At 47.1% G+C, this 25,695-nt stretch overlaps 1 protein-coding gene across 1 annotated transcript in view; it reads right to left on the bottom strand.

Moving 5' to 3' along the window:
• Window positions 1-23,475, bottom strand: part of LOC140427354 (uncharacterized) — a 52,262-nt gene extending 28,787 nt beyond the window's left edge. The window contains exons 1-3 of the mRNA XM_072512904.1: window positions 23,205-23,475; window positions 16,949-17,223; window positions 9,926-10,073 (exon numbers count right to left, since the gene is read on the bottom strand). Coding sequence (XP_072369005.1) covers window positions 9,926-10,073; window positions 16,949-17,223; window positions 23,205-23,475 — 694 coding nt within the window. The remainder of the gene's footprint in view (window positions 1-9,925; window positions 10,074-16,948; window positions 17,224-23,204) is intronic.
• Window positions 23,476-25,695: the final 2,220 nt, after the last annotated feature.

Below are 25,695 nucleotides of genomic sequence, written 5' to 3'. Positions count from 1 at the left end.
GAGCCTGCTCCACCATTCATCACGATCATGCCTGATCATCCAACTCAATAGCCGAATCCTGCTTTCTCCCCATAACCTTTGATCCCATTCGCCCCAAATGATATATCTAGCCGCCTCTTGAATATATTCAATGTTTCAGCATCAACTACTTCCTGTGGTAATGAATTCCACAGGCTCACCACTCTTTGGGTGAGGAAATGTCTCCTCATCTCTGTCCAAAATGGTTTACCCTGAAACCTCAGACTGTGTGGAGTCTGCACGTTCTCCCCGTGTGTGCGTGGGTTTCCTCAGAGTGCTCTGGTTTCCTCCCACAGTCCAAAGATGTGCCGGTTAGGTGGATTGGCCATGATAAATTGCCCTTAGTGTCCAAATAGGTTAGGTGGGGTTACTGGGTTACGGGGATGGGGTGGAGGCGTGCGGCTTAAGTGGGGTGCTCTTTCCAAGGGCCGGTGCAGACTCGATGGGCTGAATGGCCTCCTTCTGCACTGTAAATTCTATCATTCTATGAACCCTGGTTCTGGACACACCCACCATCGGGAACATCTTCCCTGCATCTACCCTATCTAGTCCTGTTAGAATTTTATAAGTCTCTATGAGATCCCTCCCTCCCCATTCTTCTGAATTCCAGCGAGAACAATCCTAACCTCGTCAATCTCTCCTCATATGACAGTCCCCCCATCCCTGGAATCAGTCTTGTAAACCTTTGCTGCACTCCCTTGAAACAAATAACCCCGAAGCCCTGACAATCGTAGCTGGAGACTTCAACCAGGCCAACCTCAGGAAGGTCCTACCCAAACTCCATTAACATATCTCCTGCTCCAACAGAGGGGCAAACACCCTGGACCGCTGCTACACGAGCACCAAAGGTGCCTACCGCTCCATTCCCCAGCCACACTTTGGCAAATCCGACCACAAGTCGGTATTCCTACTTCCGGCTTACAAACAGCAACTCAAGCATGCTGAACCAGTCAAGAAAACAGTGCAGTGCTGGTCCGAGGAATCTGAGGACATCCTCCGCAACTGCTTGGAGACTGTGGACTGGTCCATATTCAAGGCCGCGGGAGCTAACCTGGAAGAGTACACAACCACCATCATAGACTTCATCAGTAAGTGTCTCGAGGACAGTGTACCAAAGAAGACAATACGGGTATTCCCCAATCGGAAACCCTGGCTCAACCAAAGCGTTCTCTCCCTGCTGAAGTTCCGGATGGAGGCGTTCAAGTCTGACAACCCTGACCTATATAAGAAATCCAGGTACGACGTACGGAAAGCCATCAGGGATGCAAAAAGACAATACCGCATCAAACTAGAGTCCCAGGCCAACGACACTAACCCATGTCGACTATGGCAGGGCCTACACAAGATCACAGGCTATAAAGCAAGGCCAGGTGGAATATCTGGGGCTGGAGCATCCCTACCCGATGATATGAACAAGTTCTATGCCCGCTTTGAGCAGTCAGCCAATGTATCAGTGCCACCTACACCAACAGCCCTGAACACACCCATACCCACCATTATGCCTCAGAGGAAAGAGCTGCCTTCTTGAAAGCAACGGGCCCCAGCGGAGTCCCGGGGCGAGCACTCAGAGCCTGCGCAGACCAGCTGGCAGGTGTATTCGCAGATATCTTCACCACTTCACTCCTGACTACCGGCCGGTGGCCCTGATGTCTGTTATCATGAAATGCGTTGAGCGGCTTGTCATGAGACGGATCACTGCCAGCCTCCCAGACAGTCTCGCTCCACTGCAGTTTGCCTATCACTGCAACCAGTCCACAGCAGATGCTATCTCCCTGGCTCTGCCATCAACACTCGAACACCTCGACAACAAGGACACCTATGTAAGACTGCTGTTCATCAACTACAACACCATTATCCCGACAAGCTCCACCTTCAACACCATTATCCCGACAAGACTAATAACTTCCTGAAGACAGTAAGAGTTACTGAGGAGCCTCAGCAAGATGTGTGGGAATAACTCTAAGGAATAAAGATTGGCGCCAGTTTTGGCCTCAGTAGCTGCTGCCCATGCCAAGTGTGACGAGTGCCTGTGTGCTCTGCTGGATGCAGTGAGTGCCCAGCAGGAGATCATAATCCCACAGGATGGCAAAAAGAGGGCACCTCATCAAAGTATGGATGCCCAGGTGAGCAGGCATGATGTGAGCTGCACATGGAGCCAGTACCAGGAAAGGTTCAGTGACCTTCTGCGCTCCCCAAGAGTGAGTACTGAGTTGGCATGAAACTGTGGAAAGATGTCTCGGAGGGTGGCCAGACTTCAGGAGTGTGAGATGAGTCCCACGTGGCACCAAGGCTTGGAAATATGCCCGCATGGCTTGGGTTCGTGAAAGGATGAGGTATGCCAACCTGATGGGCACCTCAACCTTGGTCTCCTTGGGGGTGGGGGGGAGGGGGAGGCTGCTATAGTCTGGCAGATGGAGGGTGGACTAATGAAAACACTTTGTCCATACAGGAGGAGACGCCAGATAGGAGTACACAGTGGTGAGGGCACATCACAGTTACTTGAGGAGCTGGCAGAGGCAGAAGTTACCCGAGTGCCAACGGTCTGAGGTTTGTTGGAGACCAGCGCCATGCTAAATTCAAGGCAGATGATGAACTTCTGGAGTCGTGCATTAGGCGGCAGATGCTGAAGGTCCAGCGGGATGCATGGGAAGATTTGGCAGAGATCCCGAAGGGTGAGCACGCCATGATGTCTGTCTTGGAGGAGTCCATGCGGAGCATGAGCACTCTGTTGAACCGCAGCCCCAACACACAGCCTCCTCCATAGAGAGAGTGGCAACTCTCATGGTGAAGCCGCTCGAGGGTCAGAATCATGGATTTCTGGAGTTATGTTTGGATCTGCAATCCAGCACACTGGTTGTGACCGGGGGAGGGGGAGGTGTGCACCAAGCTGACGTTTAAGGCACTTTGATCTCAAGGGGGGTTGTCATGGGTAATATAAGTTTCATTGAGACATCTGTTCTGTATAATTTCTATTTCCAAGACCAATCACTTCAAAGACACCCTGAAGGCTTACGTCAAGAAATGCAACATTGGCGTCAACGCCTGGGAGACCCTTGCTCAGAAGAGATTTATCTGGCGGACCTTCCTGATTGAAGGGACACAATTCTTCGAGAACACCTGACTGAAAATGCAGATCCAGAAAAGGAGCCTGAGAAAGGAATACCAGCAATCACAAGTCCGAGGACCAATCACACCTCCCGGAAACACCTGCCTGGTGTTTAATCGGAGATGTAGCTCTAGAACTGGGCTCATCAGCCACGCAAGGACCCACAAAAGCCAGGACCATTGACAAGGAGTTTCTTAGGTGGACAATCATACACATTAGTGGGCAATTGCTGAAGAGAGAGAAAAATCTCTCATTATGGTCTGAATGCTCTTCTTTTTCTTTCAGAGGTGATAGGCATGGGAGTAGCATGTGACAAGGGGGGGGGGAAGGACTACAAACTTTATTTCAGAGGTGGGAACTTGACTTAAGGGTGGGGGATGGCCACATCAGGAATGATCAGTAAGATGGCATCACCCTTGCCCTTACTTTCAAGCCATGCCTTGGAGGCCTAGTTGAAAGAATGGAGAGTCAAGGCCTCTCTGCATCCCATAAAACTCCTCCCTTCGGCGTACACCTTCTCACCATGCGGTTTCTCCTTCACATCCTCAGACTCATCACTTGAGTCATCCTCTGCAGCTTGTGGAGCAGCCTCAATGGCTTCATCCTCCAATGTGCCCCCCTTTGACAGAGCCAGATTGAGCAGTGTGCTTTGGACAACATCAAGTGAAATGCACTCTGGAGGCTATTGAAGCACTCTCCATGCTCGGTCCAGACATGGAACATCATCTTGAGCAGGCCAATGGTCCTCTCAATTACTGTCCTTGTAGAGCTATGACTTTGATTGTAGCTCTCCTCTTCTTCTAAGGATGTCCCTCTGCAGAGTAGACACTCCCCATTTGCTGAAATGCAGATTAAACAGAATTAAACTGAAGGGGGCTCTTGGGAGAAAGACTCTGAAAATGCTGGTAAACAAAAGTGTTCTCCAGAATACAGAGGAAATGCAACAAACTGCATGAAAATCACCTCTAACCATCTCACAGCCAAACTCCGACCGACTCAACTTCCCAAGGTCCTGGTCGCCTTTAATCCCACTCTGGCCAAGTGTGAAATTGCACAGGCCATCTAAAAACCTAGTGAATTCCCTTTTAGTTGCCTAATTGCCTCTTTGATTGTCAGTGGACACGCTTCTGACATCCGTGTGCGCCTGCCGACAGTAATATTGTGACAGCACGTTGAAGTCAGGATGTCCACCCTCCCCAACCCAACATCTTCTCGAATGATTTTACATGAGATTGGCACCCACTCCAACATGGAAAATTCAGGCCATGGGCCTCTTTGTCACCAAGATTGAGACAAATGATCAGCTCCCTTTGCTGCTTCTCTCCATTTCACTGCCCCACCAGGCCAAACCGCCTCGTAAGTTCCGTTTGCTGTCGCTCTGAACTCTTAGCTCTCTCTAGTTTCTCTACTACATTTCCTCTATCCAGTTCATCTTGTCCATGAGATATACCTCCTAATCCCTCTAACCTATTTCCACTAAGCTGCAGCCCACCCAATTTTCCCTCTTGGACCCCACGTCAACTGATATTGCTCATGGTCCTCTTTTACAGTTCTTCTCTCCTTTAAATCTACCATTATCATCCCCTCCTCAGAAAAACAACCCTTGACCTTACTGTCCTTGCAAACTACTGCCTCATCTCCAACATCCCAATCCAAAACCCTCGAACATGTTGGCAACTCCCAAATCCATTCCCATCTTTCACAGAAACCCATGTTTTAATCCTTACAATCAGGTTACCACCAATTTATTGAAACAACTTTTATCAAAGTCACAAATAGCATCCTATATGATTGTAACAAAGGTAAACTATGCTTCCTTATCTTGCTTGACCTGTCCACAGCCTTTGACCCAACTGACTCCACCATCCTCCAACTGGGTGAAACTGCATTCTTATCTGTCTAATCATAGTCAATTGCAATGGCAAGAAGTAAAGAGTGCGGAGAGAGCGGAGGCACTTCATTAAGCAGCCTGGAGAGAGAGGGGATACTTCAGTATAGAGCACGGAGTGAGGGTGGCACGATGGTTCAGTGGTTAGCACTGCTGCCTCACGGCACAGAGGACCTGGGTTCAATGTCCCTGGCTGTCCCTGTGGAGCTTTCACATTCTCCCCGTGTCTGGGTGGGTCTCATCCCCACAACCCAAAGATGTGCGGGGTAGGTGAATTGGCCACGCTAAATTGCCCCTTAATTGGGGGGAAAAAAATTAATTACTCTAAATTTATTTTTAAAAAGAGCGCGGAGGCGGAACCTCAGTAAAGAACACTGAGGGGGGGACTTCAGTAAAGAGGGCGGAGAGAGACGCGGGACTTCAGTAAAGAGGGCGGGGAGAGGGGCGAGACTTCAGTAAAGAGCGTGGAGAGAGGCGGGACTTCAATAAAGAGCACAGAGAGAGAGGCAAAATTACACTAAAAAAGGCGGCGAGAGATGTGAGACTTCATTAAAGAGTGTGGAGAGTGAGGCGAGACCTCAATAAAGAGCATGGAGAGAGAGGCGAGACTTCAAAACTGTCAAAGCATACTTTGTCGTTCTTGACGCAGGATCGGAACATGTATCGTTCAAAAGTTTCAGTGCTTTTCGGGGTGCAGTGGCAATCGAAGCATTGAATCACCGCCTCGTAGCTCTGCTCGCCGTACTTAAAGCCAAACGAGTTGTACAGTTGAAGTGCTTGAGAACCTGCTGTCGTTAGTAGCAATGCAGCATGCCTTTCATCAGGCAGTGCCTGTAGGCCACGGGCCAAAAGAAAGAGTTGAAATTGCTGCTCAAAACTGCGCCAGTTTGAGTCCAGATTGCCCGAGACTTGACGACGGTGTGGTACCCTCAAACCATCCAACTCACACTTCACCGTCTTGCGTTGCATGGAGTCGCACCTCCTTAGATCACCAGGTTGGTGGTACAGTTGTTTGTCTGGTTTCTTCTATTGTACCGCGTGGTTTGTCTTTCTGTGGTTACCTCTAGTTCTTCAAACTCCTGGTAGCATGTTGTGTTCAGTTGCTTCCTTGATCATGAAGGTACACATAGAACACAAAGATATAATTGCTACAAATATTTATTCTTGATGGTAACCATGCATTTCTATGTACAAACGATTCCATCTCCGTTACTGTAAAACCATGGAGGGAGTTGCCTGTCCTCTTGCCCTTTCTACTGCCAAGTGCCCGCCTCCTGTCCGTCCCCCGATATATATATGTCTGTGTCGATGTCTGGTTCCACCTGCTGGCGGGAGGTCAGAACTGTCCCTACATGTATTGGTCAGTGGCTTTTATATACAAATATATACATCGGTACAACTATGTACAATTATACATAGATATGCATATACGCATATCACCACAGCAACCTCTTTCTTCATTTGATGCAGCTCCCCCATCTGGACAACATTAGCCTTCTGAATATCTTTAGCATTACTAGCAGTCCTTTCCATGTCCTGCAAAATTTCCAGTGCCTTCTTAAAGGTCAGTTTGGCTCATCGAGCCACCAACGCTGAATGCTGTCCTGGTTAATGTCCCAGATCAGCCTACCTCTGAAAATATCTTCCGAAACTCCTCTGAAATCACAGTGTTCTGAAAGCTGGTGACTTCTGCCACAAAATCAGCTACTAATTGACCTGCTTTTCGAAAATGGCTATGAAATTTGAATCTTTGAACAACCACCGAGGTCTTCGGGTTATGGTGATTCTGGACCAGAGCAGCACGGTAGCATTGTGGGGGCAGCACGGTAGCATTGTGGGGGCAGCACGGTAGCATTGTGGATAGCACAATTGCTTCACAGCTCCAGGGTCCCAGGTTCGATTCCGGCTTGGGTCATTGTCTGTGCGGAGTCTGCACATCCTCCCCGTGTGTGCGTGGGTTTCCTCCGGGTGCTCCGGTTTCCTCCCACAGTCCAAAGATGTGCAGGTTAGGTGGATTGGGCATGATAAATTGCCCTTAGTGTCCAAAATTGCCCTTAGTGTTGGGTGGGGTTACTGGGTTATGGGGATAGGGTGGAGGTGTCGACCTTGGGTGGGGTGCTCTTTCCAGGAGCTGGTGCAGACTCGATGGGCCGAATGGCCTCCTTCTGCACTGTAAATTCTATGAAATGTGCACATTAAATCTTCCTGGATTCCGTGGCATAGCCAGATTCCTCATCAACTTATATCTCTTTGCATCACACAAATTCAGGAGAATTGAGCACTGTTTTGCCTCATCTTCATTCCTAAAAAGAAATGCTTGAAACTTGAATAAACTCACATGAAAACTAGATACTCAATGAATGCAACCTCATGTTGCCATGCTGAAAAACCTGAGGCCACAAAGCAGGTAGCTGAATGTGTTGTTTAAAAGAAGGAACTTCCTTTAAGTAAATAATGAAGTTTGACAATAACAGTAACTCAGCAGAACAGTAGTAACAGTATTAACTATGAAACTGGAGCACTAGTAAAAAAAACGGCCTTGCTTACAGAGCACCCTCTTGCAGACTGAAAAACCTGCCAAAGCCCGCTCATGCTCAAGACCCTCAACAGATGCCAGAGAAACAATTATATAGGAGAAAGGCTGATAAGAACACTCTGTACTCAAAATGACACTCTGTAACAGTTACCATAGATGTTATTTGTAAAAAAACATTCTTATTTATTTAGATCTTTATACATCTCAGTACTCTACACAATGTAGTACTACTTCCCACCAGATTTGTCTTATGTAACATTGCATCAGTTCCCTCCGTATTAGGCGCTCCTGATTTGACCCTTTTACTCTGTATTTCATAACCAGGATATCTTATTTTACCCTGAAAAAAGCTTCTGACCACATACTCGCACCATCATTAGGACCACCTATTCCCACCTCCAATGCATTGCCTGACTTTAACCCTGCCTCAGTTCATCTGCCGTGGTGACCCTCATTCATCCTTTATTACCTCTAGACTTGTTGATATATTCCTGGCAGCTCTCCAACCTTGCACCCTCAGTAAACTTGAGGTCATCCAAAACTGCTGACTGTGTCTTACTTGTACCAAGTTTTATTCACCTACCACTCCTTGCTGACTTACAGAGGCTCCCAATCAAGCAACGTCTTATTTTTCAAATTCTCATCTTTGTTTTCGAGTCCCTCCAAGGCCTCACCCCTCCTTATATCTGTAACCTGCCCTGTAATGCTGAAATATCTGCACTCAGTTAATCTGGCCTGCTGAGCAGCCCTGATTTTAATTGCTCCACCATTGGTGACTGTGCCTTCAGCTGCAAGACCCTAAGCTCTGGAATTCCTTCCCTAAACCTCTCCAAATCTCTACCTTATTTTACTCATTTAAGATACTCCTCAAAACCTACCCATTAAGCTAAGTTTTTGATTTTGTGGCTTGATGTCTAATTTTGCTTTATAATATTTATGTGAAGCATCTTGGGGTGTTTTTTTAATATTGCAGGCACTATTGAAATATCAGCTGTTGTAGAGAGGAAAATTGTAAGGGTTGAGATTTTTCCCTCTGCAAGGAAAAATGTAAGGGTTGAAATTTTTCCCTCTGCGTTAGCTGTAATGAAACTATACACCCATTTATAAAGAGTGCATTTACTCTAGATTGGGTACAGTTTCACATATTACCCCGGGGTTTGATATCAGGCTCAAGTGACCTTAAACAATAAGTCTTGAAAGGACACTAAACGCTGGAGCTGAATCGCAGCTGACCCTGATCCTCTCCTCATTCAACATCCACATAAGTTCATTTTCCAGTAGAATCACTTGATTATAGCTAGTAGGCGCTCTGTTTGATATTTGGCTGATCCATTCCGGGATGGAACCAAAAGCCTAACCTCCATGAGAAACAAAGCCATGTGTGTAAAGATCAGGAGCCATAACGATTTTAAAGAATATTTTAACATCAAAGTTATTTGAAGATAGCTTTTCCACATAACTGGAATATTACTATAAGAAGCTATTGGGTCTCCCAAAGGCTCAGTTGATACATACGCACTGCACAGTCTGGAAGTAAGATATAAAGACCAGGAAGATTCCGCATTGGTCTCTGCAGCATTAGTTGATCACAAAATGCATGGATACATATCCTGGATTCACCCTCTGGGGTAGAAATCTGTCCATGTAGCTCCACAAAGACCACGGTGATTCCCCAGGGACAAACAACATCGTAGGATCCACCTATGTGGTTTGCACAGGTTTATTCAATGATATCACTGAGGAAACCCATACAGGTTGTGGCATTCATTGCAGTCTGCCACCAGGGAATCGATGTAAGTCTACACAGCGCTGCTTGATCAGCACTACTCTGTAGCTCAATGAGAGGATGGTAGAACATAGGAGGAAAATCAATCACTTAATTGATGTGGGTGACAGAAAAAGGCAATTCTTCATGTTTTATAGATGCCTTTAACTATTTCAGTGGTTATTATAAGTTCTATTTTGTTTACATTTGAAATATGTATAGTAAAAAGCATACAACTCAAAGACATGGCAAGTCCCTGGTAACTTAGTGCTGCAATTAGTTCTGCTTAGTCCAGGTAGCTATACAGTTGGTTGCAGTATCTCTTGGTTAGCAACAAGAAAATTCCTGTTCACTGTCCAGTTTGAAGATAAATGCATGGGAGTCATGTGAGAGTAGGATTTAATTTGGTTTATTTCTCTTCCTTGTGGTCAAATGCCCCTAGTCTAGGTTCAGACATTAATTAAGGCCACTTGGGCGACTAGCATCATGTAACTGTAATCCAACAAAGAGCCAGTGTTTCAACACCTATGGAGAAAATAGGGGCAGGACTGGCAGAAACAAAAGCTAACATGCATGTGTATCTCTTAAAGTGTTGATTTATATTTCTCCTACCTGCAGTTACCTCCATTTCACCAGCACTTTCACTGGCTCTTGGTGCCATGAGTGGGGGAATGTAAGGGGGCCCTGAAAACAATCTTGAGCCAAGAAAGGGAGGTGGTGAATAATACGATGAATGCAGTCCACAACCATTATCCCGCATCTATCAGAAAGACAAAAATATTTGTGTTAATAAAAGCAGCTCCCTGTGGAAACGCAAATTGAGTGAATAGGAAGTGGGGCTCATTCTGCATCAACTAGAGTTGTGAAATTATTGCTGTAACTGCTATTAAATACAAACCTTCGAGTTAGCAAAATACTTTTTCGCATCTGGAATGAGTTCGAATCCAGCACAGTACAAAACTTTCCATAATTTGGCACTCATTTGTCAATATTATTCAGGGATTTATGGTGTGAGAATTGGAAAATATTACACTGGCATAGTAAAGGTTGTTTGTCTGGTTTTAAAATTCTGGTTCATTGTCAGCACACTGCAGAGGGAGCTTTAATTTGCATCTAAACTAATGCTGTAGTTAATTTGACTGTGTTTGGCGCTGACATGAGGTCCCAAAAGTGAAAATATTTACTTCTTAGCACTTGCATCCCTCATTTGATCAGCATGAATAAAAAGTATAACTCATTTTTGTTTTGTATGTTTTCTGAGATGTTATGTAAATTGTACAACAGGGTTCAAATATGGCAAAGTGGTTGGGAAAAGATGCATGTTGTGGTTAGCTTGCAGTGACACATACAAAAGTGGTGCTTTGGGAAAAATCTGCAATCTGTTTTACCTCACCTCATAGAAGCCCCGTTTTCATTATATTCTCTTGACAGCTGTAGCTATGATCACTTTAAATTTGCCTTCTATTCAGTTGGAAACCGACTGGCTTTGTCAAATGTGTCAATACCACTTTAGAGATGGATAGAGGAGAATTACCTCTACATAGCTATATCACTCTTAGGTGACAGGATTTCTTAATGTTGTTTATCTGGCTGTAGCAGAAAAGGCTAGTCATTTGTAGGTTTTTTTTGTCCAATCAGAGAGTCCTGCAAGTAAGCTATTGAATCTTGTCCTTAAGGATGGGGAAATATGGTTCCTGAGAACCTAAATGTGAATGATAATTGAACTTAACAGTGAAATATATCTTTACTCCTTTAACATCTTTCGCCAAAGTAAGGGAGTGAGTATAACTTCATAACTAAGCTCTGCCAAACTGTTTAATTGCAGCTGGTGACCTCTTTGAATTTCTGAGTGTATATTCATGCATATATTCCAAGTTAGGAACAATTTCTGAAGACTTGAGGAATTTTGTTCTTTTTGAAAGAGATCATCAAAAATAACTGAAGCGCCCTAATTTGGCTACTTAGGGCAGCACGGTAGCATTGTGGTTAGCACAATTGCTTCACAGCTCCAGGGTCCCAGGTTTGATTCCGGCTTGGGTCTCTGTCTGTGCGGAGTCTGCACATCCTCCCCGTGTGTGCGTGGGTTTCCTCCGGGTGCTCCGGTTTCCTCCCACAGTCCAAAGATGTGCAGGTTAGGTGGATTGGCCATGCTAAATTGCCCTTAGTGTCCAAAATTGCCCTTGGTGTTGGGTGGGGTTGCTGGGTTGTGGGGATAGGGTAGAGGTGTTGACCTTGGGTAGGGTGCTCTTTCCAAGAGCCGGTGCGGCCTCGATGGGCCGAATGGCCTCCTGCTGCACTGTAAATTCTACGATATCTATACTTGCTGGTTGTTATTTTGTGCTGATTTTGTAATTAATAAAGCTAATTCATAGTTTATAACCTGTGAGGTGTGGTTTGTCAGTGTTGTTTATATTTTTATTAAAATATTCCAGAATGCTGGTTGGCTTGCACGATATTCAGTGAGTTTACCAACAATATAAATTAACCTATATTTACAAAGCTCAGGCATTCCTCAACTGAATTACACTTCTTTTTGAAGTGCAGTTATTATTATTATCACATAGGCAAATGCGACAGATAATTTATCACCGCAAGGTACCATAAACAGGAAATTAGTTGTCCAGTTAATCTGCCTTTGATAGTATTGGTTGAGGATTGTTGGCCAGGACAATGGAAAATTTCTCTTCCGCTATCCAAATACTGTTCTGTCCACTGGCTTCCATTCAATGTCTCACTGAAAGCTGGGATGTCCAACACTGTACTGCCCTGTAATGTCAGCTTCTGGAGTGGTATTTGAATTGGTCAATGTGAGCTTGCTCCCTCCGAAATCAGCTTGTGCATAAGATCACATTTCGATTCATTTGAATCATAGGTTTGCCTATGCACCTGTGGAAGTGCTGGAGAGAGCCTTAAATGCAAAACAATATAATGGACAACTGGTTAGATGCAGGGCAGTTGATGATGGCAAAGAAATGCAGTGACTGAGCATTTCTGACAGAATTCTAAAGACATTTCCCCCACAAAATATTCATAACTTGCCACAAATGTTAGTCACCAACTTTTTGTTGGTGCTCACAATTCCACTAAGTTTTTCTCAAGAAAGCTGTAACAAACTGCATTGATGTGGACAGTTACTAAAGTTGTGACTGAATACTATTCTGTGTGAAAGAGCTCCATTAAAAGTACAGGATGGTTTTAAATGCGTTGATTTTGCATCGCCACCGGAGTATTTCCAGCCCACCTCCTGTTCATCTGAGGTGCTTAGGCTCTCAGTTTTCAGTTATAGCCTGGTCATATGTGGGGTGTTGACTAAGCAGAGACTCATTGCTATCATTTCTACTTTTTTCCATGTCAAAATCGATTGGTTATTCCAGCTTCTGTAAAACAGCTGAATGAGTCATTTAAATTATAACTATTGGTCCAGAGTGGTTTTGTCTTGAGATATCTTCAATGGCAACGATTTAAATGTAAGAGACTCACTGAAAGTGTGCAAATAGCAGTCTGAATTTGTGCACACGGTTCACACGCGATCGGCAGGCCAGGAAGCAGCCGTGGTTTCCGCTTATAGGCACGATTGCAGCTGAAGACATTTTCACATTGGCTGGCGATTTAAAGGCCGGTCAGTGCGAAAAGCATCTGGAGATAAGCTAAGCACTGCCAGTGGGGGCGGGAGTTCGGTCGAGCACCAGGTCCAATGGGGACGCAGCAGGAACTTTAAATAGAGCCGAGGCAGCTCCCTGAAGGCAGGCAGGAGCTGGCGAGGAGCCCCAGGGAGCCACCCAGGAGAGATTCTAAAATCTGGCAGCAGTTACGGCCTCAGTGCCCACTGGGCACGCCAGGCAAGAGGGAGTAGGCACTCTGCACCCTGCTTCTCGGATGAGTGCCTGTGCACTCCAGTGGAGACAGTGAGTGCCAAGTGGGCTATCCTGATATTGCAGGATGGCAAGAGGAGGCTACCTCACCAAACGAGAAATGCCTAGACAGAGGTGGCAGCCGAGGTCAGTGGGCATGATGTAATGCACTGCACCGGGATTCAGTGCCGCAAAAGGTCCAGTGATCTCCTGCGATCAGCATGAGTGAGCACCAAGTTGGCATGGCCCAGTTTGGGTCAGTCTGGAAGGGTAGCCATCCTGAGGTGTGGGAATTAGAGTAACAGAGGCACATATACCTGTGTATGTCAAAGCTGGGGGGTGAGATTGGAAGCCCTGGTCCAGCTAATATAAGGGTCAGGTATGCAAAAATCACGGGAGCTTAAACATGATTTGTGGGTGTTGTGAAGGGGGGCATGGTAGGTGTAGGGTGGAGCAATAATTGGATCTTTGACCACACAGGAGAAGATAAGCATAACGCCGCAGAGTACGCAAGAGCTGGTGATGGGGTGGCCAACCTGCTAATCCTGAGCAAATGTGAGATGGATGCCTTGAGCCCGGGTGCTGGCATGCGCCAAGGTCATCGGGTCATGGAAAGACAGGCATCTCAGAAGAAGGTTCGAGTTCAGTGGACAGAAGCAGAGTCTGCAAACAATGTAGGGTCATCTCATATGAGACTTCTAAACAAGAGTCCCAAGCTATTAAACAGTCACAAAGCCACCATGATGCTGTTGATATCGGTCTGACCTGGCCATCTAGTATGATTATGTGGTGAGTGATAATACTGACCGATTGTCTTCGTCCCTCAGTTGACATTCTCCAGAGCCAGCCAAAACAACCAGGACTTTGGTATCTCCAGTAAAAATACAAATCAAGATTTGGTTTCAGTGCCCTTACTGACCTTCTAGTTTTCCATAGGTGCAGGTCCCATCAGTGCTTTGTGAGAAAAAACAGGGGCAGCAAACTTAATTTGAGGTTGTGAGGCGACATTGGGGCCATGGCATTTTCTCCTCAGAAACGTGTTAAGGAGGCAGTGCCTTGTACTGAGATGGAAGCCAAGCTTCAGCAGCCTGGTTAAAGGTGCATTACATCAAGACCCCCTAATGTCCCTACCTCCCTGAAGGTTCATCACGTCCGCCTCGGCATGTCCTCACTCAGTGCCTGCCCAGGCTCCTCATCAGATCCATCTGTAGAGTCTTCCTCTGATGCTTGTGGAGCTGCCTCGGTATCCTCATCCTCACGTCTCCCCCTTGCCAGTCAGATTGTGCAGAGCGCAGCAGACGACAACAGTAAGCGACACCCACTCTGGAGAGTATTGCAGTGCACCCCGGAATGGCCCAGCTGTCAGAACTTCATCTTCAGTGGACTGCTCGCATAGCCTGGCTGGCTTGGCTATCCAGTAACGAATAAAAGTACGGACCCGCCTGAATAGGGCATCAGTTACCAGCTTGATGCAGCCATGGACAGCTGATGGGACACTCCACACAGATTCCCCACATGATCCAGAAGCATAAACATTGTGATCCACTGTGACCTTAGAGCCATTGGGTATTCGCTGGAGGTGACCTCCAGCCCAATCATGTGGCATAATGATGTCTCTGTCCCTCGAGAGGCAGAGCTTCCTGCAGCACTGTACTTCAAACGTATTGAGGCCTGGCAGTAGGATAATGTCATCTTCTGTGGGCGCCACTGCCCTGTGCACTGAAGGCTGCAATGAGTAGATATGCTCCAAAACAGCTGGTGAAATAAAAGCCCTCAAGACAAGGCTAACGAAACAAATACTTCAGAAGAAATCAGAGGAAAAGATATAAATCGAGAGTAAAGCTCTCGCCTGAACTCCTAGCAACTCAAATAAATAAATATACAAAATACTACATGATGCCGGAAATCTCAGCAAGTTTGGCAGCATCTGGGAGGAGAGGAAGCAGAGTGAACGCTTTGAGTCCGTTAAGCCCGTTGCCCTGGCAACTCACAGGGCCGCTTTTTATACCGGCGCGTGATGCGCGGTGACGGGCCACGCACGCCCGATGTCATCCCGCGCGATTTCACTTTCTTCCGGGTCAGCCACGTGCCCGAAAATAACGCGCGTAAAACTCTGGCCACCAGCAGATTGCCAGCATGTTGCCTATGATCCGTTCATGCATGGACCATTTCTGTCCGCACCATCGCAACAGTTGGGAGAGTTCACAATATTTATCCACAGTGCCATCAACGGGCTACAGCTTGTAACTACACTATTACAAGCTGTTCTGATTTTTACATTAATATATTAGTTTATATTATGTTGAAGATCTTCTGTGGCACATTGGATTTCTTCAGATGAAGTTACAAGGGAAAGGATCATAGCATTTACGGTACAGAACATAAACATAGAACATACAGTGCAGAAGGAGGCCATTTGGTCCATCGAGTCTGCACCGACCCACTTAAACCCTCACTTCCACCCTATCCCCGTAACCCAATAACCCCTCCTAACCCTTTTGGTCACTAAGGGCAATTTATCATAGCCAGTTAACCTAACCTGCACATCTTTGGACTGGGAGGAATCCGGAGCACCCGGAGGAAACCCACGCACACACGGGGAGCGTGAAGACTCCGCACAGACAGTGACCAAGCCGGGAATTGAACAAGAGGAAGCTTTCCTGTAATGTTTGAAGCTTTCTCTCAAGGATCACACGTGAACAAAATGGCTACTTCAGCAGAAGGCAGCTGTGCCCGGGACAAGTGAAGGCTAACGGAGATGGGTGAAGGAAAATTATTCAAGGAATTCCAGGAGGAATCGATACCGTGGATCATTCGACCAGACAGCACAGGTCTAATTCAGTCCCCAGTTTAAAATCCTACTGTCCACTCTTGGTTTTATATTTGATTAGTAAGAAGAATAGGGGAATCAATATAAACTAAATGGTACAATGTTAAAAGGGTGCAAGAACAGGGAGACCTGGCAGTACATGTACAGAAATCTTTGAAGGTAGCAAGACAAGTTGAGAAAATCTGTTTTATTTCATGAGATCCTTTGCTTTAAAAATATAGGTACAAAGTAAACAAGCAAGGAAGTTGTCAAACCTTTAGAAATTATTGCTGGAATATTGTGGTCAACTTTGTGCATTACACTTTAGGGAGGATGTCAAGACCTTAGAAAAGGGTGCAGAGAAGATTTACGACAATGGCACCAGAGACACATAATGTATCAGATTTAAGAGACGTGGGAAGCTGGGATTGTCCGCCTTAGAGCAGTTTAAGGGGAGATTTAGTAGCAGGTGATTAAATAAATATTTCTTGTAGCGGAAGAGTAAGTAACCAGAGGACACAACTTTAAGGTAATCGGCAAAAGAACCAGAGGTACGATGAGAAGACGTTTTAATCCTGCAAACCTTTGTGACCTGAAAGGATGGTGGAAGTCAATTTAATACGTTTTTAAATGAGAATTGGCCAGACACTTGAAAAGGAAAATATGTAGGTCTATGAAGAAAGGGCAGGATAATGGGACAAATTAGGAATGCTCTTTCAAAGAGGAGGTACAGGCACAATTTTATCCCCTCTCTGATGTAACATTCTAAGCATTCGGGTGGGGAGCAGTATGTGAAGACTTAAAGTGCAGCCGCCTTTCATATCCTCAGGAAATTATCCAAAAAGAATGCTCAATATTAAATCCTAAAATGTAAATGTTCTGCCCATTTTCCATATTTAGATATTTGAATCATATCCCACCACTTAACTGAAATCAACATCATAATCAAACCATTTTATTTACTTAGTGTCTTACCAACATGGGGTTTGGATGGAATGCTCCCAGGCTTCCTTGAACTGGCCTTAAGCTGCCTCTTGAGGCACACATCCCAGTTGGCACGGGAGCTCCCTTGTAGCCTGGTTGGTTCATTGGAAATCCCATAGAGAAGGGGTGATAACTATACACACTGCTGCAATATCCTGTATATAGCTTTGGTGGCAAGATGTTCCGGTAATAGCCACTGCTTACAGAATTCCTCTCTGCTTGCTCTTTATTGTTGGTGGCAATCTCCTGGTATAAACCAGGATGATCTAAATGTAGGAAAAAAAGCACCCTTAATTAAACCCAATCTAACACATTATTGATCTAATTATCACTAGGTAAATAAACAAAATTGTAAAACTAAAAGGCAGGAAGCACTGCCGGCTCAGTGTACAACCATCTAAGTTGCAATGATGCCAGCTAAATAGTCAAATCAGGCAGCATTGTAACACCTTGTCCCTTGGTGATTTCAAATGGAAGTTATATAAATTGACATCAGAAAAAACAAGAGGAAGTTTTCCTGTAATGTTTGAAGCTTCCTCTCAAGGATCACATGTGCAAAAGTGGTTACTTCAGCAGAAGCTGGTGTGCCCGAAGCTAGTGGAGATGGGTGAAGGAAAAGATGATTCAAGGAATTCCAGGAAGAAATTAATGTGCCAATGTTTACTGTTAACCCTGTTATAAATTTTCCTTCTCCAAATTACCCCTTAAATCCCTTCATAACTCTCTGCTATTATGACGTCTTGTGCAGCCCTCCTTCCCCCTCACCACTGCCAGCCGAGTCTTCAGCCACTTCGACGACATATGTGTGAATTCCCACCCTGAGCTCCTGTTTGACCAGCTGCCTTCAAAACATTGTTAAAAATCATCTCTTCAGTCAAACCTTTGGTCATCCCTTCGACTATCTGCTCCTTTGGCTTAATGTCCATTTTGTTTAATTACAGCAATTTGGATATTTATTTCTACATTAAAGGCGCTGCATCATTGCAAGTGTTTTCATTTTTTTTGAAGATGGGACATCCCTGCGTCTTACCCCGATGTATTGCAAAACAACCTGAATTAATACTGTTTGTGCGCACGCTCTCTATCAGCTCCTTATATAGCAGCTGCACCCATGCCACAACCTTCAGTACCATCCCGAATTTCTCCAGTACCGCCACCAAATAACTCCAAATCACTTCACTCCACCCGATCAAACGCCTTCACCGCATCTAACCCCGCCACCACCTCTGACTCCCTCCCCTCTGCTGAGAAAGGCACCACATTCAGCAACCTTCTCATATTCGAGAACTGGTCTGGTCCTCCACCTTTGGGAAACCCCTTTCCAACCTTAACACCAACATCTTTGCCAATGTCTTGTCATATATATTCAGCAAAGATATGAGCCTATACGACCCAGACTCCACCGGATCCTTGTCCATCTTTACCAACAGTGAGGTGGAAGCTGCCCCATTGTTTGCGGCAAGGCACCTCTACCCATCGCATCCTCAAACATTCCGACCATGAACGGCGCCAACTTGTCCTTAAATATTTTATAAAAGTCGACCGGGAACCCATCTAGCCCACCACCTTCTCTGCCTGCATCCTCCCATTGCCACCTTCACCTGCTCCGCCACAGCTCCTCCAACCCTGCCCCCTCAGCCATTCCAGCCCATCTAGAAACTCCCTCTTCCCCCGCTCCTCCTCTCGTGGCTCCGACCTATCCAGGTCCTTATAAAATTCCTCAAACACTTTATTAATCTAATCCGGAGCCACCACCAACACCCCCGTCTTGTCCACAACCGAACTACCTCCCTCGTCGCAGCCTCGCTCCGGAGCTGACCTGCCAACATACGCCCTGCCTTTTCCCCATACTCATAAACAGCTTCCCTCGCCCTTCTCAGCTGAGATACCGCTTTCCCCGTGGACAATAGGTCGAACCTCACCTGCAACTCCTTCCTCTTTGCCAGGAGACCCGGGTCCGGGTCCCCCCAGTACCACCCATCAAACTCCAAAATCTCTTCTACCAGTCGTTGGCGTTCCTCCCTCTCCTCCCCTTCCAGCTTAGCCTTAAACAAGATCACTTACCCCCTCACCACCGCTTTCATAGCCTCCCAGACCACCGTAATTAAACCCCCACATACTCCTCTATCACCATCCCTATCTTGTCACAGAAGCTCCGGTCCGCCAATAACCCCACATTCATTCTCCATCCCGGCCTCTGGCTGCCTCCTTCTCCAAAACCCCATCCATCCAAAGCGGAGCGTGATCCGAAATCAAAATTGCTGAGTGCTCGAATCTATTAACCCCAGCCAACAGCGCCTTTCCCATCACAAAAACCATCCTTGAATACACATTGTGCACCTGGGAGAAAAACAAATACTCTTGATCCCTTGGATGCAAAAGCCTCCATGGGTCTGCCCCTCCCATCTCCCTCATGAGCCCAGTCAATGCCATCACCCCTCCCCCGACTGGGTCAGCGTGTGCGGCTGGGGCTTGTCCACCTTCGGATCCAACACTATGTTTCAGTCCCCCCCCCCCTATCAGACCATGGGTATACAAATCCGGGATGCCACCCAATGCCCTCTTCACAAACCCTGCATCGTCCCAGTTGGGGCCATATACGCTTGCCAGCACCACCAACCTCCCCTCTAACGCACCCGTCTGCTCCCCCGATCTGCCCCCCCGATCAGGTACCACCGTCTCCACCTGGAACCTCACCCTCTTGCCCACCAATATCGCTATCCCCCGAGCCCTACTATCGAACCCTGCATGAAACACCTGACTCACTCAACCCTTCCTAAGTCTCACCTGATTCTTCATCCTCAAATGGGTGTCCTGAAGCATCACACGCCTGTCTTTAAACTTTTCAAGGGCGCGTAAACACTCGATCTCTTCACCTGTTCCCCTTACCCTCTCACGTTCCATGTAGCTACTCTGACTGGGGGTCTCTCACCGCACCCCCTCCCCCTGGCCCTCCTATCCACCATCATCATATCCCAGGGCCCTACCCATCCGGCCAGGCCCACCCCAACCTTTTGTTACCATCAAACCCCTCCCCCTCACCCTCCCAGAATCCCCCCATCCACTTCCTCATGGAAACACCTCTCCCAGTATCGATCCCTCTCCCCATCTTTCACACCTCCCAGGTCCATTGAAACCTGTACGACCAGGCTCCAACGATCACGGCCCCTCCCCCCTCCACACACCTGTTCACTAGCCAACTTTCGCTTGCTGGTGAGCCCTGCCGGCGCCTTCTCCTCCCATCCCCCTCCTCCGTAACCCAGCCCCGCATACCCCAACAATCCAACTCCCTCATATTGAAGAATACAAAACCTAGCCCACAGAACAAGACATCAATCCAAAACCCAATACATATGTGAACAAAGGTAAAAAGGTAAACTACACCCCCCCCCCATTCAAAAGACAGAACTTTTTTAAAAACATCAAATAGAAAAACCCTCCATAAAAAAACACAATCCCCATCCCCTCAAACCAAGTCCAAGTCCAAAGTTCTCATCTCAGTCCCAGTCCTGCAGCCTTCACGAACGCCTCCGTCTCGAAATAGAAAGCCCCCGAGTTGTGAGTCATTCTCAACTTCGCAAGGTTGACCACTACAAATCTCATTCCGCTGCTATACAATGCTGCCTTCACCCATCAAAAAGCAACCTAACTTCTCGCCAGCTCCACTGTCAGGTCTTGGTATATTCATATACCAATGCCTTCCCACTTCACTTCTTGTCTCTGCTTCACCCAGCTCAAGACCTTCTCTTCCACGTGGAACTTGTGAAAGCAGATTATAACTGCCCATGGTAGCTCATTTGCTTTGGCTTTGACCTGAGTGACCAATGTGCCCTGTCCAATTCGTAGTGGGAGCATTTATCCCCCTCCCCCATCAACTCCACCCCCTCAGACCGGCCCATGGTTCAGACTTTGCATCCTTGTCCTGTTCTCCAGGTCTTCCATCTTAGCTGTGAGTCCTTATTGGCCTCTGCACCCTCTGCAGCTCCTCACCCATCGAGGTGAACTGGTCGCTGTGCTGCGACTGAGCCTCTTCCAACCCCTTCAGCTTCTCTCCTTGCTCCCGTACCTCGTCCGATGTCTTCGACACTGTCGCCTTCACTGGGGCCATCGCCTCCTCCACCCACTCTCATCACAGTCATCATCTCCCTCCGCAGCACCTCCATATGCTTGGCGAACAGTCTCTCAAACTCCCCCGACATCACCTTGGTCAGAGTTTCCACTGTGAGGGGAGCGGCTCCACCCAACAAACCCAGCCCCTGCCACCTTTCTTCCTACAGGGCTCACAGACTCACTCGACGGAAGACTTTTGCTCGCTCCCTTCATTCCAGCACCATTATTCTCGGTCTCCAACCTTCCTTATACCTTCCTGCACCAGCTCATTCAAAACCTTACCCTGAAACCGGGCATCAAAGTCCAAAATCCAGAGCCTCGAGCAAGAGACATCCCACATGCGACCTCCACCTCCATGCTGCCACCGGAAACTGCCTGCAAGCTGTTTTCAAACTGAAAGGTTTCTAGTTAGATTAAAATGCATCCGCATAATTGAGGTTCTGGGATGTATTTGGAATGGTTGCCATGGAGGGAAATTATTATTGAGATGAAATGGAACCTTTCAGCATATACAGTGCTACCAGTGCTGCTTTGTTAGTGATAATAGAGACAGATGCAGCTGATTAAGAGTTTCTTTTTGGCACACAAGTTAACCAATCCTCAGCAACATGTTTGACTCCTTCTGAATATGTCATACTGGGCAGCACAGTAGCACAGTGGTTAGCACTGTTGCTTCACAGTGCCTGGGACCCGGGTTCGATTCCCGGCTTGGGTCACTGTCTGCGCGTTCTCCCCATGTCTGCGTGGGTTTCCTCCGGGTGCTCCGGTTTCCTCCCACAAGTCCTGAAAGACGTGCTGTTAGGTAATTTGGACATTCTGAATTCTCCCTGTGTACCTGGACAGGCGCCGGAGTGTAGCGACTCGGGGATTTTCACAGTAACTTCATTGCAGTGTTAATGTAAGCCTACTTGTGACAATAATAAAGATTATTATTATCTTGCCTTAAGTGCAGCAGTTTGTGGTTTTCCAGTCGATCATTACAGCAAGGCTGTGTTTTTAAAATCTTATCTCTGGATTGTTTTAGCAATCAAATACATTTTTACCTATTGTTAACCTGATCAGATTGTTAGCCTGATCCACAATCCCTTACCAAGACCTGTGGGCTACTTTTAGTCTGGCTCCTCCTAGCTTTTGACCTGTCTGGGTTGGGTGGTTCTCCCAGTATTGTTATCGGGATTCTAGGAGTTTGGAAATCTCACCAGGTCAAGATGCAGTCCCTGGGATTAGATGGAGGCTCAGAGCTAGGAATGCCTACCTGGATGAAACACCAGGGAGCACTCATGCCACCTTACCCCAGCAATACCTTCAAAGGGGCTGAGAGAAAAAGTTTGCGTCATTGTGTCCAAGTTTCGGTAAAACCTTCAAAAATATACAATGCGCCCGAACATTTGCGACTTTGAGAATGATGCTACCTGTCGCCAATTGTTGAATGTTAATCATCTTTTTGACCGTTATATTAGTTTGGAGAAAGGACACAAATATTGCAATTTGTTAGTTAAGGACTGTATTTTTTTTCTGGCTCTCCAGTCTTCCCCCTGTTTAAGTGCCGTGGCACTTGCTGTTTGCAGAATTGATGAAAACGTTGCTACAAGATATCAGGAGCAGCAGCCGGCGTGGAACACGTTGTGCAGGGGCAACCGAGCCAGGACTGAAACTAACAACCGGAAACTCCCAGGCAGCAGCAGGACATTCACTGCAGGCCAAATAAGGACGGAAAACTGCCTGTAATTAGCAACAATTACAAATAACCCATTGCTTGGAGATGAAAACAGTGAGTGCAGGTTCAGAAACGTGGAGAACCAGGATATCAGCTAGTGTTTCAAAGGCGAATCCTCAATATCAGTCCCCCAGGAGATGCAGTGAGAAGAACAATAATTGAAGCACTGTATCAGACTTCTTTAAAGAAAAACATTAAATAAACCCAACTAACCTATTCAACTTTAAATATGAAAAACCCCAGGACTTTTATTTAGCTCACTATAAGACCCATTTCTACATGTCAGTCCAATTAGATTGTGATGCTTTTTTATAATTGGGATTAATTTAAACTTTGAAAAATTCTCTGGGAGGCGTCATTCCAACCTTGTTATGAATTGCAGTTGTCAATAATTGATGAGCTATCCTGGTGTATTCTTACCTGGGGGAGCAGAGGCGTGGACCATGAAGGTTGAAGGACTCTCCTTCCTGTCCCCGCTGACCTGCCTGCTCTCCGGCCCCAGTGAGGGCTGAGGCCGCCTGCCTGGCACACAGCTGTCTGCCGCCTCCGGGGCCGGCTTGCTCCCGGGGGCTGGGGCTTGCTCCGTGCCAGGGGGTGGACTGGCGCTGCTGCTGCCCTCTGCCCCCAGCCCGGCCAGCCCCAGCTGCTCGTCCCGCTGCTGCTGCTTGCGGAGCGCCTTCTGCGCTGCCATGATGCGCTGGCGCTCGGCGATCAGGTAGCACTTGGGGCACTGGCACCGCCGCCAGCTGCAAGCCCCGTGCCCCTTCAGCCGCACATCGAAACCGTGGTTCCTGCAGCGGGAACACTTGGGGGTCCGGGGCGACTTGACCCCCGCTGCCCCCCCAGCACCTCTCTCTCCTTTAGTTGCCCCGGGCATCCTTCTGAGATTTGACTTGGAAATGGCTCTAAACTGGTTAAAGAGACGGAAACCCCGGCTGCACCTGCCGGCACAACAACAGTTACAAAGTGTACACATGTTATCTTATTTATAACTTTCCCCAGATCGTCCCGAAATTGATATATTCCTTAAACACACAGGAACCAAAGTACACATCCCTATCCAACTCAATATGTGCTGAAAAATTGGGATTTTATTACAGAGTATTTTAGGGACCTGAATAAATGGAAGAATTGGGAGTGACACATGGGGCAATGATGTTTTCAGCTGAATTTACAGCATGAAGCACTTTGCAATAGTTTGCCAGCACTGTGGGCAGGTCTGCCTTAACAAGATGGTTCCAACCCCCCCCCCCCCCCCCCCAACCCCCAGGCAAGGATTACACTCCATCAACCCCCACCAACCCTCCCTACCCATGGTGACCTGCTTCACCCTGTGGACAGATTCACCCACCGGACAAATTCACCCTGTGGACAGACTCACCCTGTGGACAGATTCACCTTATGGACAGATTCACCCACCAGACAGATTCACCCTGTGTGGACAGATTCACCCACCGGACAGATTCACCCACCCAGGTAACAACCTGTCCATATCTATACAGAAGCATCCTGCAGGATCGCCAAAACCAAATTAGCTCATTACAAACTCCGTGGGCACCATTTTTTAATTTTTATTCATCAGGCTCAAGGTCCACAGAGCTGCCACTACCATTTGGACAACATATTCACACCACATTAAAAAGACGGAATAATTTTCACTGAAGCCACCTGAACAGCACGGTGGCGCAGTGGTTAGCACTGCTGCCTCACAGCACCAGCGACCCAGGTTCAATTCCGGCCTGGGCAGCACGTTGGCACAGTGGTTAGCACTGCTGCCTCACAGCGCGAGTGACCCAGGTTCAATTCCGGCTTCGGGTGACTGTGTGGAGTTTGCACTTTCTCCCCGTGTCTGCGTGGGTTTTCTCCGGGTGCCCCGATCTCTTTCCACAGTCCAAAGATACACAGGTTAGGTGGATTGGCTACTGTAAGTTGTCCCTTAGTGTTCAAAGATTGGGTGGGGTTACAGGTTTACAGGGGAGTGGGCCTAGGTAGGGTGCTCTTTCAGAGAGTCAGTGCTGACTCGATGGGCTGAATGGCCTCCTTCTGTGTTGTAGGGATTCTATGATTCTATAAGATGGGATAAGGCAAGATCCCTGACACCAAAGTTCTTTAAAGAAGTTGTCATGCTGAGTGTTGATACCTTGATCAGGAGGTCACGGCTACAACTGTCGCTTAGTGTAGATGCATTTACAATTAGGGAGCGATTTTGTGCTGGACAGTAAAAGGGCTAAAATAGGACAAATGAACAGCTTAAAACCTTTAATAACGTAAAGGTAATCGAAAATCAGAGTGAGGTCCCAGACTGATTCCAGAGCACAATAAAGGAAGGTTCTCTTGGAGCTGTGCAGATCACTGGTGATTGTGTGTTGGCTCTGCTCCCACTGACCCCTCTGAAACCTAACTTTGCTCTATTGAATTGCTCAGGAGTGATGTTGGGACATCAAGAGTCAATACATCAAACAATTTTGTAATAACTCCTGCAGAGGCCAGGCTAAGTCAACCAAAGGTTTATTCTAGAACAGAAAAGTGGCCGCAGTCGCAGTGTACAACAAACATGTCCCATTGGGACCATTCGCAACACCAGTCCGGATATTTAAAATCCCGTTAATGAGCCCCTATTGGAGCTCCGCCCGCTCAATACGGGAACTCGTACTCCACAAACTCCACAGGGAAATCAATTGACGATACCCATGGTCTCCTTTGGGTTGTAACATCTCTCCACCCTTACGTCCGTTTCATCCCTGTTGCTCCCCTGACGATGTGGTCTCCTCCACCTTTCAGTGTCGACCTCGAGCCTGTGGCAGGTGGAGCCGGATCCTCAAGGATACACTTCCTCAAGGAGCATCTGAGGGTCACTGATGCAGGTTCATCATCGGTACCGGCCGTCAGGGGTAAACCAGTTTCTTTGGCC

Source organism: Scyliorhinus torazame, chromosome 7, assembly GCF_047496885.1.
Source record: "Scyliorhinus torazame isolate Kashiwa2021f chromosome 7, sScyTor2.1, whole genome shotgun sequence".
Taxonomy (NCBI): domain Eukaryota; kingdom Metazoa; phylum Chordata; class Chondrichthyes; order Carcharhiniformes; family Scyliorhinidae; genus Scyliorhinus; species Scyliorhinus torazame.
This window is presented reverse-complemented; position numbering and strand designations above follow the sequence as displayed.